Source organism: Macrobrachium nipponense, chromosome 9 (genome assembly GCF_015104395.2).
Source record: "Macrobrachium nipponense isolate FS-2020 chromosome 9, ASM1510439v2, whole genome shotgun sequence".
Lineage (NCBI taxonomy): Eukaryota > Metazoa > Arthropoda > Malacostraca > Decapoda > Palaemonidae > Macrobrachium > Macrobrachium nipponense.
The window spans coordinates 51,566,513-51,587,451 of record NC_061110.1 but is presented as its reverse complement, the minus strand read 5'-3'; the positions used below and the strand labels follow the sequence as shown (position 1 = coordinate 51,587,451).

At 47.7% G+C, this 20,939-nt stretch overlaps 1 protein-coding gene across 2 annotated transcripts in view; it reads right to left on the bottom strand.

The window, feature by feature from the left end:
- The window catches only part of LOC135218377 (RNA cytidine acetyltransferase-like), a 558,384-nt gene extending 548,305 nt beyond the window's left edge, over nucleotides 1–10,079 (bottom strand). For both annotated transcript variants that reach the window (XM_064254646.1, XM_064254647.1), the window contains exon 1: nucleotides 9,949–10,079. In XM_064254646.1, coding sequence (XP_064110716.1) covers nucleotides 9,949–10,053 — 105 coding nt within the window. In that variant the 5' untranslated portion in view covers nucleotides 10,054–10,079. The remainder of the gene's footprint in view (nucleotides 1–9,948) is intronic.
- Nucleotides 10,080–20,939: the final 10,860 nt, after the last annotated feature.

Below are 20,939 nucleotides of genomic sequence, written 5' to 3'. Positions count from 1 at the left end.
CAAACTATGTGAGTGTCTACCGAAAAGTTCGGTAGTTACACGTAAACAATTCTTCGAAATTTTCGAAGCCAAAGTTATTAAAATGCGTATGCCGAACCAAAGATCCAGTACTTCCCTGCAAAAGATAGCCCAGAAGATCGATGGCGATGAAATCCAAAAATCAAGTCAGGAGGAACTGCAAACGTTGTTTACATTCCAAGCGACAGAGAAAATATGAATAGAAAACGGGAATGGTTCCTAATCCTGCCACCCAGGGCAGGACGGTAGATCACATGACCTACCTGCAGCGTGTGCCGCGAAATTTGAATTTCTGTCGGGGACGACCGAGTCTTAGCTATGTATATATCTGACAGGTAAGTTGATTGTATGAAACTGGGGTTGTATGCTAATTATTAAAGTAAATTAATATCAACATCAAACACTATTTATTCAAAATAAAAATTAAAGATCCCACCAAGAAATCATGATTACCAGCAGTCATCAAGAGCTCACAAACACATCTTCATCTTAAGACAGCTGAAAGAAAAGTGGAGTGTTTACATCCGGGCAGGTGGGCCTACCCGTCTACCTGACAGTAGTTACTGCCCAACCACCTTGTTCAAGAATTTAATGGCCGTATTCCAGCCTACGCTGAAAGTAATTCCTTATGTAAAGTACATGGGGTTTGTATATCGTGTTGCAACAAATATGAAGTGGCAGAGATGACGAAAAGCCAACTCTCCATCACAAACATGAAAAAAAGAAACAAACCAATAACAACCCTTAAGGAGAGGCAAAAAACCCATATCCAGTGTTCAGAAAAAAAAATCAAAAGAAACTGAATTAAATTAGAAACAAAAAACTTACTTTAAAAAGGGCTGTCAAAAGTTACTAAATTATTTTAATCTATAATAATATATATAATATATATATACAACGAGAGATTATAACAAGACCATAACAGAAGCGAGTGATAATTGAAGGGCATATACAGGAATATTTGATAAACAATGAGAGAATAACAAATGTTAATCTGTGGCGGGATCACAAGCTCAAAAAAACAAGCAGGTAAAATCCCCCCCAACATAAACTTGAACAATCCAGTTACCAAACTAACCCTCAGCCACAATTTCCTCTTAACACTATGGAATACACGCAGGACAATTGACTTACCTACAAACAGAACAAAGAACACAAACCCATGTACTCACCCAACTCCAGATACCCAGGGCTATGCTGTGCTGTCTGCTGGTCGAGGTTGCTGAGACACCACCAACAACAAAGACAACAACCAAGAACCACAACCCCACAACTCAACAACAACACAACAACCAAGGACAACAACCTTACAACCCAACAACACAACACAACACCCAAGGGCCAGCACCCCACAACTCAACAACACAACAACAAACAAGGAACACAACCACAACTCAGCAACACAGCAAACAAACAAGGAACACAACCATAACAACAACAAACAATGAATACAACCACAACAAAAGACCACTGCACAAACAATCACTAACACAAAAAAATCAGCAACACAACAAGCCAACACACACACCCACTAACAACACCAAGAAATCACAACAGTTCACCAACAACAACCCTCAACAATTCACAATCAAAACAACTCACACATAACTCAGCAGGAACTCACAAGCACGACAAATCCAACAGCACAGGCACAACATCTCCAAAGCAAACAATATCAAACGCAACAACAACTAAACAACAAATCAATAACACACAACTTAACTTCACAGACCGCTGCCAAAACTACTGATCATCACAAGCTCTGCCTAAAGACTTGACTCCAAAACACAGAACTCTAACTCCAACACCAGCAGACAACCCAGAACTCACCAACAGCCAATTCAATCATTAACCATCCATCCATGAATTATGCCATCTCTCTCTCTCTCTCTCTCTCTCTCTCTCTCTCTCTCTCTCTCTCTCTCTCTCTCTCAAGGCCGTTGTCAAATGGAACTCCCATAACTCTTCCATAACTCATTAACTGTGTTATTCATTTCCATTAAATGATGATCAGAGGTTAAAAGCGAGTAGGAGCCAGTACCAGACAACATGAGTCTTGACTTCACATAGTGACCTCTTACGAGATGTTTACCATGACATCATCCAGTCGTGGTCAAAGTGCATTGGGAAAGTAGTATGTGAATTAAAATTAAAAGTGAACTCTTTTTCAGACAAAAGTAAAGAAATTAGTAGTTATTAGGCACCTAAACAAAAGACCACATATAAATCGTCCTCACAAAGGAACGGGAGCAGAGTAAGGGGGGAGTGTTGGGGGTATGGCAATGTGACTCGGCCTCATAGTAATTTGTGGACTTATAAATTTCCTCACGAGTGCCCAGTGACTTAAGAAAGAATCTAAGTCCAAGTATCAACTCATAAAAGTCCTAAGTGTTTTTGAAATAGACTCAGTAATCACTGCAAGCATAAAAGTCCTAAGTGCTTTTGAAATAGACTCAGTTCAATCACCGATGCATATAAATCACGAGTGCCTTTTAAGTCTTTTTAGATAAATCCTTAAAACAAATCTCGGTTGACTCACCAAGAGTTAAGGTGGAATTTTATAGACATTTAAGAGAATAATAAAATGAGTTTATTTCCACCCAATTTAAATATAAGTTGTTAAAAAGGATTGCTGCATCAGCTTCATTAATTTTGTAGTCTTCTCTATTCTCATCAAGGATTTCTCAGTGTTACTAAAACCGGCAAGCAACGTGCCAAAGGGGATCGTCAAATCCGGGTCATATTGAATTATTCATTAATGCTAATACAAGTTGTTCTCTCTCTCTCTCTCTCTCTCTCTCTCTTGACACGACGTTTCGCCCAGATCTGCCAGGGCATTATCACAGCGATGGTTGCTGGAGGTGTGAATCTTGGTGGCAAGTCCTTTTCATTATATCATAGTTGTGCGGGCACTCATGGATGCTCCTGCAGGACCCGGGGAATATTAGACTTTTCATTGGCTGGCGGCCAGGCGTCAGAAACGCTTCAGGCGCATTGATCTTCTCACTTCTCAGGTGTGTGGCATCACCTGGAGCCGGGTTTTCATTGGCTGCGACCATGATGACATCACTCCTGGTATTTCTGCCATCCTCTGTACGGAGGGACCTGCGGTGGGAGCAGCAACACCACGGGCTGGAGCAACGACGGCAGGAACTGGTACGGGGGCAGCAACAACAGGAACTGGCAGCAGCACAGGAACTGGCGGCAGGTCGAGCAGGGAACTCTTGGGGCACCAAAAGTCAGGGACTGGGGTGAGGGCAGCAAAACCAGGCGGTAAGGTCATCTCCTTCCTCGGCAAGCACGGCAGCGGGGCCTGAACTGAAGCTGTCGGGGTAACCATAGCCACGTGCTGGGCGTAAACCAGGTGAGGAGGAGCTGCATACCCAGGTGTTGATACTGTTGTTGTCGTCGACGTCTCTGGAACGTGTGTCACCGGCCTGGGTTCCCGAGCCACCAGGTGGTACAGCAGCCCCTGAAGACTCGGTGCGCCTGGGAGTCCAAGCGAGTACCAGACCTGCTTGAGATCGCCTCCCACGGCAGGCATACCTGAAGAGGCAAGAGTCGGGTTAGTGGGCGGGGGGGGGGGGGGGGGGGGGGGGGGGGGGCCCACTTGTCCGGGGGGGGGGGGGGGGGGGGGGGGGGGGGGGGGGGGGGGGGGGGGGGGGGGAGGGGGAAGAAAGTTCCCACCCCGAGCGAACGGAAGACCCACCCCGAGTACAGTAGAATACATGCTGCGCTCCAAGCTTGGCAGGAGGTTTCGAGGCGAACCCCTTGAATTATTTTCATGGAGGAAACTCTGGCCTGATGCCGTATCCGCCTGAGACTTCAAGGGATTCGACGTGGGCGAAGCTGTGTTGCAGATTCAGGAACAGTTGACGATCCTGAAACTTTCGCAACCAGATCTTGACGAGATCGTTGCACTCGGCAAGTCCAAGGGGCTGGTCGTTGACAAGGATGACATCAATGACCATATCGAGGAGCACCAAGAAGAGCTTACGATGGATGACCTGAAGGAGTTGGAGGCCATGCAACATAACGTTCCCACCCCTGAGCGAACGGAAGACCCCCGAGTACAGTAGAACATTGGGGTGCTGCGCTCCTCTCTAACACTCGAATGATCGATTGAAGGGGTGGACCGTGACACACCCCCGAAGGGGAAGAAGCCATATGCAGAGCTGAGACGAAGGAAGGAAAGAGGAAGACATGTCCATAACCAATGGTGTCGCTGGAGAGCCCTCCGACGACACCATTGGACTAGCAAGTGATATCGAACTTCAAGAAGCTGTATACGAAACATCTTTTCAAGAGATGTTTTGACATCACCGATACCACAAACCTCATCTTGCGTGAATTTTGGAAGGAGCATTTCGATGTTGTGTATGCATCCGACTCATCGACCAAGCTTGGCAGGAGGTTTCGAGGCGAACCTTGAATTCTTCATGGAGGAAACTCTGGCCTGATGCCGTATCCGACCTGAGACGTTCAAGGGATTCGACGTGGGCGAAGCTGGTGTTGCAGATTCAGGAACAGTTGACGATCCTGAAACTTTCGCAACCAGATCTTGACGAGATCGTTGCACTCGGCAAGTCCAAGGGGCTGGTCGTTGACAAGGATGACATCAATGACCATCTCGAGGAGCACCAAGAAGAGCTTACGATGGATGACCTGAAGGAGTTGGAGGCCATGCAACATAACGTTCCCACCCCGAGCGAACGGAAGACCCCCGAGTACAGTAGAACATTGGGGTGCTGCGCTCCCTCCTCTACACTCGAATGATCGATTGAAGGGGTGGGACCGTGACACACCCCCGAAGGGGAAGAAGCCATATGCAGGAGCTGAGACGAAGGAAGGAAAGAGGAAGACATGTCCATAACCAATGGTGTCGCTGGAGAGCCCTCCGACGACACCATTGGACTAGCAAGTGATATCGAACTTCAAGAAGCTGTATACGAAACATCTTTTCAAGAGATGTTTTGACATCACCGATACCACAAACCTCATCTTGCGTGAATTTTGGAAGGAGCATTTCGATGTTGTGATATGCATCCGACTCATCGACCAAGCTTGGCAGGAGGTTTCGAGGCGAACCTTGAATTCTTCATGGAGGAAACTCTGGCCTGATGCCGTATCCGCCTGAGACTTCAAGGGATTCGACGTGGGCGAAGCTGGTGTTGCAGATTCAGGAACAGTTGACGATCCTGAAACTTTCGCAACCAGATCTTGACGAGATCGTTGCACTCGGCAAGTCCAAGGGGCTGGTCGTTGACAAGGATGACATCAATGACCATCTCGAGGAGCACCAAGAAGAGCTTACGATGGATGACCTGAAGGAGTTGGAGGCCATGCAACATAACGATCCCACAGAGCGAACGGAAGACCCCGAGTACAGTAGAACATTGGGGTGCTGCGCTCCCTCCTCTACACTCGAATGATCGATTGAAGGGGTGGACCGTGACACACCCCCCGAAGGGGAAGAAGCCATATGCAGGAGCTGAGACGAAGGAAGGAAAGAGGAAGACATGTCCATAACCAATGGTGTCGCTGGAGAGCCCTCCGACGACACCTTGGCCAGCTTACACGCCTTCTTCCTCCCCTCGTATCGCTCCCACAATACACAAATCACACATGTATCGGCGCGAGAGCATTCTCGCCCTCGACACCCAGTGCATAAATCATGAGGGTCAACATCATGAAGAGACCTAAAGGCCCCACACCTACGGCCCTCCACACCAGGGCACAATCTGCGGCTGACTGGGGGGCGGGGGGGTCTCTCCGACTCATGGCTTCCATTTCACCACAAATAATGAATGAATAATAAAAAAAACAAGATACTAAGTACTTACAATCTTCCACACACACAAGTACAGTGGTACCTCAAGATACGAAAGGCTCAACTTACGAAAATTGTTCAAGATACGAAAGGTTGTTGCTGTAAAGTCAGAGATTCGCCTGGACCACCGATAACAATTTTAAAACTTGTGCGCCGCCAACTGAGTAAACTCGCCACCATCCTCCCGCTCTCTCATTGGTTCCTGATGCTAGTCACCACCTTAAGATCCTTCTCTCCTATTGGTCAGCATCTCTCCCATGATCCCATGATGCATCTACGTAGCGGCGTGCTCTTTCGGCCACTTCGCGGTATTCGTTCGTTCTATACGATTTCGTTTATAATGTAAATTCGTTAGTGATTTCATTGTAGTACTTTAACATGTTGTGTGACAACTTTACTACATACGTATACTACATAACATAATTACGTACAGTATATACGTAGTCATGGGTCCCAAGAAAGTTGAAATTCACGGAAAGAAGAGGATGCTTTCTTTGGAGACGAAGATGGAGATAATTAAAAAGTATGAAGCTGGTATGCAATTGAGTGTGATCGCCAAGGAATACGGCCGAAATCCGTCGACAATACGCACCATCCTTAAGCAGAAAGATGTCATCAAAGCAGCTACACCTTCCAAGGGCGTGACTATTTTGTCCAGCAAGAGGAGCCACGTGCACGATGAAATGGAAAGGCTGCTTCTTGTCTGGATAAGAGACAAAAAAATCGCTGGCGATACGATAATGGAGACGGCAATCTCCCACATGGCCTGCGCTATTTTCGTCAATTTGATTGCCCAGGCCGAAGACAACGGAGGAGAAGGGACATCGACGCCAACCCCAGACTTCAAGGCTTCTCATGGGTGATTCGAAAAATTCAGTAAACGGACTGGCATCCATTCAGTGGTGCGGCATGGGGAGGCGGCCAGCTTGGACACGAAAGCAGCCGAAGCCTTTATTAAGACGTTCGACAAGATGACTCTCAACGAAAGCTACAGTTCTCAGCAAGTCTTCAACTGTGATGAAACTGGCCTTTTTTGGAAAAGAATGCCTCGTCGGACATCACGCAGGAAGAGAAGAAGCTACCCGGGCATAAGCCTATGAAAGACAGGCTTACCCTCGCACTTTGTTCAAATGCCAGTGGGGATTGCAAGGTGAAGCCCCTACATGTCTATCATTCGGAGACTCCTCGAGCCTTCAAGGCCCACACAGTGCTTAAGGAGAAGCTTCCAGTGATGTGGAGGGCTAATGCGAAAGCCTGGGTAACGGGACTTTTGTTCACTGAGTGGGTAAATCTGTGTTTCGGCCCAACAGTGAAGAAATTCTTGGAAGAGAAGCACCTCCCTCTGAAATGTCTGCTGGTGTTGGACAATGACCCTGCTCACCCTCCTGGCCTCGAGGAAGATATCTTAGCAGAGTATTCGTTTATCAAGGTTCTTTATCTTCCGCCTAACACCACCCCTCTCCTCCAGCCCATGGACTAGCAAGTGATATCGAACTTCAAGAAGCTGTATACGAAACATCTTTTCAAGAGATGTTTTGACATCACCGATACCACAAACCTCATCTTGCGTGAATTTTGGAAGGAGCATTTCGATGTTGTGATATGCATCCGACTCATCGACCAAGCTTGGCAGGAGGTTTCGAGGCGAACCTTGAATTCTTCATGGAGGAAACTCTGGCCTGATGCCGTATCCGCCTGAGACTTCAAGGGATTCGACGTGGGCGAAGCTGGTGTTGCAGATTCAGGAAAACGTGACGATCCTGAAACTTTTCGCAACAGATCTTGACGAGATCGTTGCACTCGGCAAGTCCAAGGGGCTGGTCGTTGACAAGGATGACATCAATGACCATCTCGAGGAGCACCAAGAGGAGCTTACGATGGATGACCTGAAGGAGTTGGAGGCCATGCAACATAACGTTGTTCAAGAAGAGTTCTCTAGCAGCGGCGAGGAGGAGGATGACGACTCTATGACAACGGCAAAAATTAGGGATGCTCTAGCTGCTTTTCATAAGGTGCAATCATTCATAGAAAAGAGGCACCACGAAAAGGCTTCCACAGGTCGTATGCTTGCACAGTTCGATGACATTTGCCAGAGTTGTTTCAGGAACATTGTCAAAACCAAGCAGAAGCAATCTTTCTTGGATAGTTATTTTTTAAAGGGGCCTTCAGTAGGAGTAAGTAAAAAGGAAGAACCAAGTGATACTACGAAAAAACAGAAAGTTTAAAGTGGCGAAGAAGTTGAAATTTTGTAAAAAAAAAAAAAAAAAAAAAAAAAAAAAAAAAAAAAAAAAAAAAAAAAAAAAAAAAATGTAAAAGTCAAAAAAAAAGAAAAAAAAAAAAGAAAATTTTAATTTAAGTTTTTTGAAAAGTTAAATGTTACAGTTTTCGTAGTTAAGTGTACGTACGTATCTGCCGCTTGTCCTCCTCCTCTGTTGCCACTTTCGGAGATAGCCTCACTCAAAAGGTAAGCTTCCACATTTTACTACATATGTACACGTGTACGTACAGTTTTTCTTGTATACCATGTGCACTTATACACTTTATTTACAAGTACTATGTATTACATATTAGCAGTACATATTAAGTTAGGTATTGATTGACCCAAATTGTTGTAGTATTTCATTGTTTATAGGTCAATTTACCTTTATTATGAAATTTACTGGGGTGTTTTTGGAGGGCTTAGAACAGATTAGCCATTTTACATGTAAAATGCGGTTCAAGATACGAAAAACTCATGGTACGAAGGCCGCCTCGGAACAGATTAATTTCGTATCTCAAGGTACCACTGTACTACAGTATTGAGAAAAAGTAATTGGCAGACTTCGTGTTGAAGTAAACAAAGCATACGACAGTGGCGGGCAGAGCGGTGAACAGCTCGTCCTACTCCGTCGGCGGCTTAAAGCAAAGTGGATCTTCACCTCCCAGTAGGGCAGGACTCCCGGCTATCAGACAAGCAGTTAATTACCGAACCACCTTGTTCGAAAGCTTACGACCAGTTCCAGCTGCACTGAAGTTACATTCCATATGTTAAAGGACCGAGGGTTTGTATTACGTGTTGGAACAAATGTAGTCATGAAAATAACATCAAAATACACTAGTTATCGAAACCTTATCCCCCGCAAGAATAGGCGAATTTCCTGCAAATAATGGGTAGACATGGTCCAGAGAGATCCGTGAATCCGTGAGTCCGTGAATCCGGAGAACGCAAACACAGGGGGGCCCTGAAATATTATTGGGAAAAAAAATTTTGTTGTGGTTTTTTTTTTTTCTCATATTTGTTCACCTTATGTACTGGCCTGTGAGCGGTATTGAGCAAAATACTGTCGCAAAATTTCTGTATGACTTTAAGGTGGAAATGAGAAACATATTCTACTTTCCTACTAAAGTATACACTATAGTATATGATAAACCTGGATCTTCTTAGAGAAAGGTCCAGGTTTATCATATACTATACGTAGTTTATACTTTAGTAGGAAAGTAAAGTATATTTCTCATTTCCCCTAAAAAGTCAAACAGAAATTTTGTGACAATATTTCACTCATGCCGCTCACAGGCCAGTACATACGGTGAACAAATATCTAAAAAAAAAAAAAAAATCCCCCCCCATGGCAATAATATTTGAGGGCCCCCTGTATTCGTGTTCTCCAGATTCACGGATTTCTCTCTGGACCATATCTACCCATTATTTGCGGGAAATTCACCTATTCGGGGGAGGGGGGAGTTTCCGATGAAAATAATAACTAATTAGTGTATTTTGATGTTATTTTCAGGCCATGTCACCACACCCTTTAAAGGTGGAGAGAGACCAAAAAGTGGTGTGTGTGTTTTAAATAACAGACACACAGGGAAAGACTTTTACTGTTACTAAAGGCACTCTGCAGCTTGGTGTACATTCACTCAGGCAGAAATTCTTCTGCAGTGTCTGGAAACTAAGCTGATACACAATAGGCTACAATACAGCAATGGATCTGTAATACAATCTTACTACCAATAACACAGCATGGAAAAACAGAAACAGAAAAGAAATATTGGTAACTTTGGACTCCCAAAGAGGACCAAAGGGATGAAACACATTTGTATTACGTATTAACTTGTCTAACCTGATCTCGAGCTCTATCACCAACCACCACGAACAGACTTCTGTGACCTTTAAGAGCACCATTTTCTATGAGGATACGAACCCTGTTATCGATCTTACGTTTCATATTTTATACTTCGTTTCTGTCAAAATGGTTCTGTGGAAAAGAAAGCTACTATGTTTATTTTGTAAAATGATATTGTTAGTATACAATAAAGTTTTGTACATACTTACCTGGCAGATATATACTTAGCTTAGGTCTCTGACGTCACGACAGAAAATTCAAAACTCGCGGCACACGCTACAGGTAGGTCAGGTGATCTACCTTACCCGCCGCTGGGAGGCGGATGTAAGAACCAGTCCCCCTTTCTTGTCAGGTTATTTTCTTCCACCTGTCTCCTGAGGGGAGGCTGGGCGGGCCATCAATCGTATATATCTGCCAGGTAAGTATGTACAAAACTTTATTGTATACTAACAATATCATTTTTGTACATGAACTTCCCTGCCAGATATATACTTAGCTGATTGACACCCTTGGTGGAGGGAAAGAGACACATACTTACTTATAAAGTGGGGACAACACATGTTAAAGGAATAAAAAATATAAACCTCTGGTTCTTACCTGATTTAGGCAGAAGACTTGATAGTTACTGTCTATTAGTCTGCGTTGCCTAAAGAGTCTCAGCGAGGGCGTGACCTATGGCTGAAGAACTCTTTGGGTCTACCAATGGGAACTGAGTCCACTTACTTGGCAGAATCCAAGCAGGATCTGGTCAATGGGGATCAACCCGCTTACATGCCAGAGCCTATCACTACAATTGCAAGGAGCCTCAAGCAACAACCGATCACCTAACCAAATACTAACATTAGTATACGAAAGAAGGAGTTGCCTCCTGCAACCTCCTTCGTACAACCAAAAACTCAAACTTAAAAACTAAAAGGGAAAAGGATTACAAGGATGTGTTTCAGCTCCCTGCCCCAGCACTGAATCCGCCGATACGTAAGGGCCTAGCCAAAACACTTTTCATACGTAATCGATACGTCCTTTAGGTAGTGATTGGAGAAGACTGATCACACCTCCAAAAAAGTGGCCTTCATAAGGTTTGTAATGACAAATTCTTCTTGAAAGCCAAAGACGTCGCGATGGCCCGTACTTCGTGCGCCTTGACTTTCAGAAGGCTAAACTGTTGCTGATTGCAAGAAGTGTGTGCTTCTCCAATAACATTGCTGATAAGAATGAGAGTGCATTTTTAGATAAGGGCCTACTGGGGTCCCTTACAGAGCACCAGAGATTGCTTTTATTTTTTAGCAGCAAGTCTTTTCTTCCTCTGAAGATAAAATTTCAGGCTTCTCACCGGGCAAAGAGATCTCTCCTCTTTTGTCCCAACTAAGGAGGATAAGCTTTTGATTTTGAAGCTCCTGGGCCACGGTGAAGAAGGGTTTTCGTTCTTGGCTAGGAAAGCCGGAAGAAAAGAGCAAACCGCGGAGCCTCCTTGGAAACCTACCTCACCTTCTAGAGCCTGCAGCTCGCTGACCCTCTTCGCTGACGCTAACGCACAGAGAAAAAGAGTCTTCATCGAAAGGTCTCTGAACGAAGCAGTATGGGGAGGTTCGAACCTTGAGGACCTCAGGAAGAGCAGCACGACATCTAAATTCCAGCTAGGAACTAAGGAGGAGGTTCTTTTAACCGTTTCAAACGATCTGATTAAATCATGGAGGTCCTTGTCCTCAGATATGTTTCAATCCTCTATGATGAAGACTGAGGAAAGCATGCTCCTGTATCCCTTGATGGTGGAGACAACTAACCCGCATTTTTCCCTCAGAAGATAAGGAAATCTGCTATCTGAGTCACAGAGGTACTGGAGGAGGAAACTTTATGAGTCCTGCACCAACGTCGAAAAACATCCCACTTCGACTGGTAGACTCTAGATGTGGAAGGTCTACGTGCATTGGCAATAGCCCTTGCAGACTTTGCCGAAAAGCCCTTAGCTGACGAGACTCTTGATAGTCTGAATCCAGTCAGACTGAGAGCGGGGAGGTTTTTGTGAAACCTGTCGAAGTGGGGCTGTTTGAGCAGATCGACTCTTAGTGGTAGGGATCTTGGGACATCCACCAGCCATTTCCAGTACCTCTGTGAACCAGTCGTGGGCGGGCCAGAACGGAGCTATCAAAGTCATCCTTGCTCCCTCTGAAGCTGCGAACTTCTTAACGTTTCCCCTAGAATCTTGAAAAGGCGGGAACGCGTAAAGATCCAGATTCCTCCAATCCATCAGGAATGCATCTATTGCCATGCTCTTGGGTCTGCAATAGGGGAGCAGTATAGATCTATCCTCGCATTCCTGGAGGTCGCAAATAGATCGAGATGGGGCCTGCCCCACGTCCTCCACAGCTCCTGGCATACGTCCGCGTGCAGAGTCCACTCTGAGGGAAGGACTTGATTCCTTCTGCTTAGCAGATCCGCTCTGACATTTCTTTCTCCCTGTACGAAACCTGGTGAGAAGCCTTATCTTCCTTTCCTCTGACCCAGGGAGGAGCGATCCGCTGTCTGTACAGGGAGAAAGAGTGAGTCCCCCCCTGTTTCCGAATGTAAGCCAGGGCTGTGGTGTTGTCCGAGTTGATCTGAACATATTTCCCTTTTACGAGGGGTTCGAAGGTATTGAGAGCTAACCAAAACCGCTGTTAGCTCCTTCTTGTTGATGTGCCAGGACACCTGATCCCCCATCCAGGTGCCTGACACTTCCCTCGACCGAGAGTAGCTACCCCAACCTATGTCCGAAGCGTCTGCATATAACATAGGTTGGGGTTTCGAACCTGCAAGGAAAGGCCTTCCTTGAACAATAGAGGGTTCTAGCCACCAACGTAGATCCTCCTTTATCTCTTGCGAATTTTGAACGCAAAGTCCAGACCTTGAGATTTTTGATCCCAGTTCCTCGTCAGGAAGAACTGTAGGGTCTGAGGTGCAACCTTCCTAGAGAAACGAATTGCTCCAGCGAGGAGAGTCCCCCAACAGACTCATACACTCCCTCGCTGTGCATACATCTGTCTCTAGAAAGATTGCTACCTTCTCCAAACCTCGGGTTATCCTCTCTGGGGACGGATACGCCCGACGAAAAAACCTGAGGAAGCCATCAGAAATCCCCAGATAGATACGCTCTTGACTGGGGATTAGCTGTGACTTCTCGAAATTCACTAGCAAACCCAGAGAAGTGCTAGATCCAACGTCACTCGTAAGTCCTCCAGACATTTCTTGCCTTGGATGTTTGGCCCATGATAAGCCAATCGTCCAATTAGAGGGAAATCCGCCCAATCCCTCGAGATGAAGCCATCCTGGGGCAACGTTCTTCATCATCCTGTGAATACTTGGGGGGCGTGGAAAGGCCGAAACATAGGGCCCTGAAACTGAAAAACGTTCCCTCCCCACATGAATCTGAGAAATTTGCGAGAAGGATGGATCGGCACATGGAAGTAAGCGTCCTGAAGGTCCAGCGACACCATCCAGTCCCCGGGACGAAGAGCTGCTAAGACTGATGACGTCGTCTCCATAGCGAACTTCCTCTTCTTCACAAAGACATTCAGGGCGCTCACGTCCAGAACCGGTCTCCATCCTCCTGAGTTCTTGGGAACTAGGAACAGACGGTTGTAGAACCCCGCTGAAAGAGGGTCCTGAACCATCTCTATTGCCTCTTTCTCTAACATCAGCTCTACCGCTAGAGCGAGGGCTTGATTCATTAGTGGGTCTTTGTATTTGGCCACCAGTGCCCTTGGAGTGGTGGTCAAGGGTGGTCTCGAGATAAAGGGAATGAGGTATCCCCTCTTGATGATCGGGAGGGACCAGTGTCCGCCCCCTTTCGTGCCCAGACATCTGCAAAGTTCAGAAGTCTGGCACCCACAGTTGTCTGGAGGACACACGAACTACTTCTTGCCCTAATAGACTGAGAGAAGGTCCTTCCTCTTCTAGCGGTCTGAACCTCTGGAGGAAGAAGAGCGAGACGAAGGTCCTCCCTCGAAAGGGTTCTTGCCTACTTTGAGCCTCCTTCTTCGTCTTCTGTTGAAACGAAGGTTTCGGGATTCTAGCAGAGCGAGCCAGCATATCCTGCGTTCGCTTTTGCTGATAACGAGCTGGAGATATCATTAATAGTCTTCTTGGGGAAGAGTTGCGGGAAAGTGTGAATACAGCAAGGAAGATCTCTGTGCGTGAGAAACCGCCTTGGTAAGAAAAGAGCAGAAAACGGTCCTCTTCTTTACTACTCCTGCACCAAAAAGTGAAGCAATTTCCCCGGAACCGTCTCTCACTGCCTTGTCCATACAAGACAGAAACGCGTGGAGGTCTTCCGGCCGGCGAAAGAGTGTCTTGCTCTTGAGTCCTCTTTGCCAACACTCCCAGGGTCCAGTCAAGAAAGTTAAAAACTTCTAAGACTCGGAACATTCCCTTCAGAAGGTGATCCAACTCGCTCATACCCCACGTCGTCTTCGCAGAATTCAGCACCGAGCGACGTGCGGAATCAACCAACGAAGAGAAGTCCGAGTCTGCAGAAGAGGGAAGAGTCAGACCCAAGGGCTCTCCTGACTCGTACCAGAACCCCATCTTACCCGTCAGCTTGGACGGGGGAAAAGAAAAAAACTGTCTTGCCTTTCTCTTCTTTTGAAACCAACCAGTCGTCAAAGTTCTTCAGAGCCTTCTTCATAGACACTGTAGGCTTCATCTTAACGACTGAAGAATTCTTAGCCGTATTGGTCGTTTGAAAATAATGGACGGAGGTTAGACGGATGAGCAACGGCCGAAAGAGACTCCCCAAAACAAAAAAATCTGCAAGAGGAGGTCTGTCAGTCTCTTATACGAAGAAACCGAAGCATCCTTGGGGAAATCTTCCTCCGAATCCCCAATAAATTCTTCCGAAGAATGACGTCTAGAAGCTCTACTGCCCGGAGGAGAGCTAATCCTTGGAGAGCGCCTGTTCGGAGAGCGCCTACTATGCGAGCGCCTATTGGGAGAAAAACCACTGGGAGAGCGCTTACACGGGGAGCGCCTACCAGGAGAGCGCCTAGTAGGAGAGCGCCTACCAGGAGAGCACCTACTTTGAGAGCGCCTCCCAGGAGAGAGCCTACTAGGGGAGCGCCTAGTTGGGGAGCGCCTAGTTGGAGAGCGCCTACTAGGAGAGCGCCTACTTTGAGAGCGCCACCCAGGAGAGAGCCTACTTGAGGAGCGCCTGCTAGGAGAGCGCCTACTTGGGGAGCGCCTACTAGGAGAGCGCCTACAAGTGGAGGCTCGTCTGTCGGAAACAGATTCTAACTCCACAGAAGAGCGTCTGGAAAAGGGAGAGCACCTATCAGGCTCTCTGCGCCTGCTAGGCTCTTGGCGCCTGCCATCCTCAATACGCCTGCCAGGCTCTTGGTGCCTATTGGGCTCAAAATCCCTGCCAGGCTCTTGACGCCTGCCACGGGGAGAGAAAACATCCACAGAGGATTCCCTGTCAGAGGCGCGGCGCTTACAAGGCTCTGAGCGCCTATCCAATCGGGAGTGATCCAACGGAGGAGAAAGCTTCCGTTGCCGCCTACAAGGCTCTTGGCGCCTACTAGGCTCTTGGCGCCTACTAGGCTCTTGACCCCTACTAGGCTCCGAGCATCCGTCAAAAGGAGAGTGGCCACCAGGCGAAGAACTCTTCCTTCGCTCCTGACGAAAACGAGGCCCTTGACGTCTGTCAAGCTCTTTGACGCCTAACTGTAAGAGGAGCGGAAATCCTGAGGAGAGAGCCTGTCTGGCTCCTTACGCATGACATGCTCACAACTCTTGCTGGGAAGAGAGGAGAGCCTACTCTGGAGAAAGATCCCGAGCTCCAGCATGAACTTCTGACCTCTACTAACAGGCTCAAAAGCTTCTCTAGCCAGAGGAGATTTAGCCGAAGGAAAACGTTCTTAGACTTCTTCACCGGAAGTGAGGCGTCCTTCCGACGATGAGAAGTCCCGGCAATAGACTCTGCTAAACCCGCAATCTGCGCCTGCAGACCCGCCAGGATACGCGCAGGAGATCTCTTAAACTCCTCTACAGGGGACGAAGTCCGAGAGCGAACAGGAGAAGCGTAAACGGACGAAATCTTGGTTCTCTTGCGTTCCACTTCTGGTTCTCCGCGAAGGATTCGGGGCTGGAACGGAAGGGCGTCAAGGAGCCTTCCAGGGCCTCTGAGAGGGCGAGACGACTCCGAGGCGCTCCATCTACGCTGAGGAGAAGGCGATGAAGATGACGAGAAGCACTGGCGCAATAACTCCTCTTGGTTCGATCCAAGGCAGCCTGGGAACGAGCAAACAGGAACTGCCGAGGGGACGCTGACCTGGTGGGGGTTCTCCTAACCTTCCTGCGGCTTTCGACTTTCCTCCTCCACTGGGTCTGGGAGTCTGGAAGAGGTCTAGGCCTGGAAGCGTTAGTGAGCCGGTCAGACACACCCTCCACTGCACTAGGGGCACTGCACTGATCACTTGCACTATCATCACTCTTACCTTGTCGAGAGCGAGCGAGGCTCTCCTTACTCCTGATCGAGGCTCTCCCAGAAGCAACTTCCGAAAACGAATCTTCGGGTTCAAAGCTGGCCGCAGGGGCTGAAACCGGAGAAGGAACTACTTCTACTACAGGATTCTCAGCGTCAACTTCACTCACCCTCGATCTACTAGAACTCTTTGAAGAAGCCTTGCGCACCCTATCCTTCTCTAACTTTCTCACATAAGGAGAAAGAGCCTTCCAACCATCCTCATCCAAATTCTCACACTCTTTGCAAGGGTTAATAAAAGAGCATTCATTCCCTCTACAAGACGTACATACAGAGTGAGGATCTAATGCAGCTTTAGGAAGCCTAACTTTACATTCCTTCACTGAACAAACCCTAAATAAACTAGGTTTCTCAACTTCAGAATCATCCATGATTATAGATATTGTAAGAGAAATCCAAAAGAAAAATCCAAAAAACAGTCCAAAAAGCGTATGCCAAGCCAACAAACAAAGGGTACTTCACCAAAATCCAAATCGTCGGCAACGAGAACGAATTTTAATTATCGTAAGGACTGAACAACAGGTGTTGTCCAGCCGGCGACAGAAAATAATCTGACAAGAAAGGACTGGTTCTTACATCCGCCTCCCAGCGGCGGGTAAGGTAGATCACCTGACCTACCTGTAGCGTGTGCCGCGAGTTTTGAATTTTCTGTCGTGACGTCAGAGACCTAAGCTAAGTATATATCTGGCAGGGAAGTTCATGTACAAAACTGTAACTTCTATAAGAAGAAAGCTATAAAATAAAAACTTTTATGATTAAATAAATTATTTGGATACTTACCCACATTTAGAGTTAGCCTACAGCTAGAGTTAGCCTACATCTTTGTGCAATTAGTATCAAAAATAAACAAAAGAATAATGCTTGGCTGACCCAGATTAGTCAGCCTGTAATCACCTGGCATTAGAATGTAAACATGATATTTTTATAATAAAATCACAATTTTTGAAAGTTAATTTTATTTTTCCTAACTATACAAACCTGAGGTCCTTTACATAAGGAATTACTATTCAGTGCCAGCTGGACCAGTCGTAAGATTTACTAACAAGGTAGTTCCGGCAGTAACTGCTTGTCCGATAGTCGGGAGTCCTGCCAACTGGAGGTAAACATATCCCTTTGCTTTAGGCCTAGGAACAGAGTGAGGGGTTGCATGAGGTGGGACTATATGTAAAGGACCTCAGGTTTGTATAGTTAGGAAAAATACAATTTACTTTCAAAAATTGTGATTTGTTCCTACATGTTATGCAAACCCTCGGTCCTTTACATAAGGAAGACTCACTTATTGGTGGGTGAAATCTGAGTCTTGTGAACAGACTGGTGTTCACCCAACCTGGGTTTCCTCCCTGGTCGTAAGAGCAAAGGAAGGGAAACTAGCCTCTGTCCAGCTGATCGGAGTGTGCACTGCAAAATCAGTGGTCAGACCTCTGGACCAATTCATAAGAGGGAGGCAAGCATACCTCTTATGAATAGCAAGCAAGAACTAGGTCCTATGTAAGAGCCAAATATAACAATTTGTCGAAAATTGTATTTTTCCTAACTATACAAACCTGAGGTCCTTTACAATAGGAAGGTAACTAGCGACAGCTGGAACGGCTGTAAGCTTCAAACAAGGGAGTTCGGTAGTTAACTGCTTGTCCAACAGTGCGCGCACCGCGCGACTGGGAGGTGAAGAACCACTTTGCTTTAGGCCCAGGAAAATGCCGAGTGAGGGGTGGCATGAGGTGGGACTATGTGTAAAGGACCTCAGGTTTGTCTAGTTAGGAAAGAATACAATTTTCGACAAATTGTTATTTGTTCCGATACGAATACAAACCATCGGTCCTTTACAATAGGAAGACTCACTTCTTGGTGGGAGGAATCTGAGTCTTAAGAACAGACTGGTGTTCGCCCAACCTTGGATTCCCTCCCTGGTCGTAAGAGCAGAGGAGGAGAGAGATCTATCACCGCATGCCAGCCCCAAGGACTTCTCCACCAGGAAAAGACGGCTGTAGAAGCCTGGTGACCGATCCCTGACGATCTCCACAGCTCCCTTGCTCAGCATGGCTTGGACTTCCTGTCGAAGGGCTATGTCCTTTGGTGTTCCAGGAACGTAGGTCTGAAGATAGACCGGGTTGGAGGTGAGGGGTGGCCGAGACTCGAAGGGTAGTAGATACCCCTCCCGAAGGACGTCTACTATCCAGGTCTCCGCTCCGTAGCGCTGCCATGTTGCCCAATGGCTCGCCCGGCACCCCCCACTTCCGGCAGCAGGTGAGGGGGAACGCTGTCCCTAGCGTTTCCAGCCTCTCTTCGACTTCTTCCCGGCTCCTCCTCGTAGAAAGGAGGGCTGATTGCATCCACTCTTGGCAGAAGTGGAAGGCGGAGTCTTTCCCGGGGCTTCGACGATGCGATCGTTTTAGCAGCCGAGGAAGCGCTAACCAAACTCTTGGGCTTGGCCGCAGTCAATCGAGGGTGCCCAGAAGCCTTCGAGACTGCCTGGTGTACCAGACAGTCACTGTCATCAGTGCGCCGTCGTTCCACCACAGCGTCCACCATCTCTCCTGGGAAGAGAGAGGAGGAACTCCGCACTGGTCCATTGTGAAGACCCAATGCCGCCTCACGCCCAGCCGCCCTGGACACTCGGGTGAGGACTGCATCCCTACGCCAAAGTATCAGGTTGGCCCCCAGGTTTGCCGTCTGGTGGGCGAGGTAGGAGATGGCTCTACCTCCAGACTGGCATAGCCTCCTGAAAGTCGGGTCACCTTCAGGAGTGATATTTCCCGAGGTGGCCACGACTTTGGACACTGTGAGGGACCACAGGTCCAACCAGGAGACTGGCTGGAAAGCCGCCATGGCAGGGGATTCCAGTGCAAGTGCCTCCTGCTGCGAGAACCACAAGTTCTCCAACAGGAGCTGCTGCAGAGACACCCGCAGAGTTAGCCTAGCTAGCTCCGGGTTAACCTGTTTGGGCGGCATCGGATCCTTTGAAGGCACATAGAACCTCCTCTGTCGCAGTAGAGGTGGGGGAAGTAGCTTGGATGACCTACCGGACCGTAGCGAACCCTCTTGTCCGGAGACAAGCGAGTCCACCTGGCCCAGCACCGAGTCAGCCAGCTCTGATCATGGCAGACCCACCGTCGTCTTGGGTTCCTTCTCAGGACCCCAGAACGACTCGAGCCGGGACGTGGGGTCAGAAGGTGGGAGTGGCGATCCTTCCCTGAGGTCGTTGTGCTGACGAATCAGCGCAATAACCTCTGCAAACGACCTCTGGATCTCGGGAGTGACTGCGTCTTGAGGAGTTGGACCATCAAGCCCCTCCAACAAGAACGCCTCTTGAGACCCTCCTCCTTCAGAAGGAGGAACAGCGACAGACCCCTCCTGGTCTCCTCCTGCCACTTGCGCGTACGACCTAGTCGGTCTTAAGACCGTGCCTGGCTCGTAAGGCGTCGTGGCGGGACCGTGAGAAGCGCGCCCCTCACGATCGCTCCGTGTCGCCTCGCCCTTCCCGGTGCACACACTGCAGCGGAGTGTATGGGGGGGGGGGGGGGGGGGGGGGGGGGTGCGGGGGACAGCTCCAATTCATGAGGATCCATAATGATAATCAATGAAAAAATACAAAGTGCACGTACTTACAGTATTTCTCACACACACAAATAAACCAAGTTTGAGAATAAACACAAAGCATACGACGAAGAAGCGGGCAGAGATATGTAGAACACGTCCACCCACCAACGCGGCCGAAAGCAAAGTGGTTCTTCACCTCCCAGTCGCACGGTGCGCACACTGTCAAACAAGCAGTTAACTACCGAACTCCCTTGTTCGAAGCTTACGACCGTTCCAGCTGCCGCTAGTTACCTTCCTATTGCAAAGGACTGATGGTTTGTATTCGTATCAGAACAAATAAAGTATTGGGTTTGTCTCTTACTGGTGTCTGCTTCCCCCCTTGCTAGGGAAGGGGCGGATAAACGCTTCTATCCCTAATGAAAAGGATAGAATGGAGCTTGGTTACGTGACTCATCTGCATCATCGTCCTGTCTAGTGTTGTGATGACCGCTACCCTCTGCCCAAAGGGAGAGGTAATGAAAGAGGAGGAAGAGGAGCCAGTCACACTCTCATTCACTCTCCATTCATGCAGTCTCACAAGGACGAGATGCTACCTTGTCCTGTAAAGGAGCTGGGTAAACTACACAACTTGTTGAGCAGCCACCATGGGTCCAAAGAAAAAAGTGTCCAAGGACCTGTGGGCAATATCCCGAAGGTAGAAGGAGGTGAAGGAGGTCTGGTTAGACCACACCCCTCCCTTCAGCACTTGTGCCAAGGACAAGTTCTTGCGGAATGCAAGGGTTGGACCAATGCCTCTGACTTTGTGGGCTCTCGGACAAAAGGTACTGGTGTCGGCACTCCTGTCTGAGTCGTACGCTTTCCTGATTACCTCATGAAACCAGAAAGAAACAGTGTTGGACACTTTTTTCTTGGTCACCCCGGTGCTAACGAAGAGGCG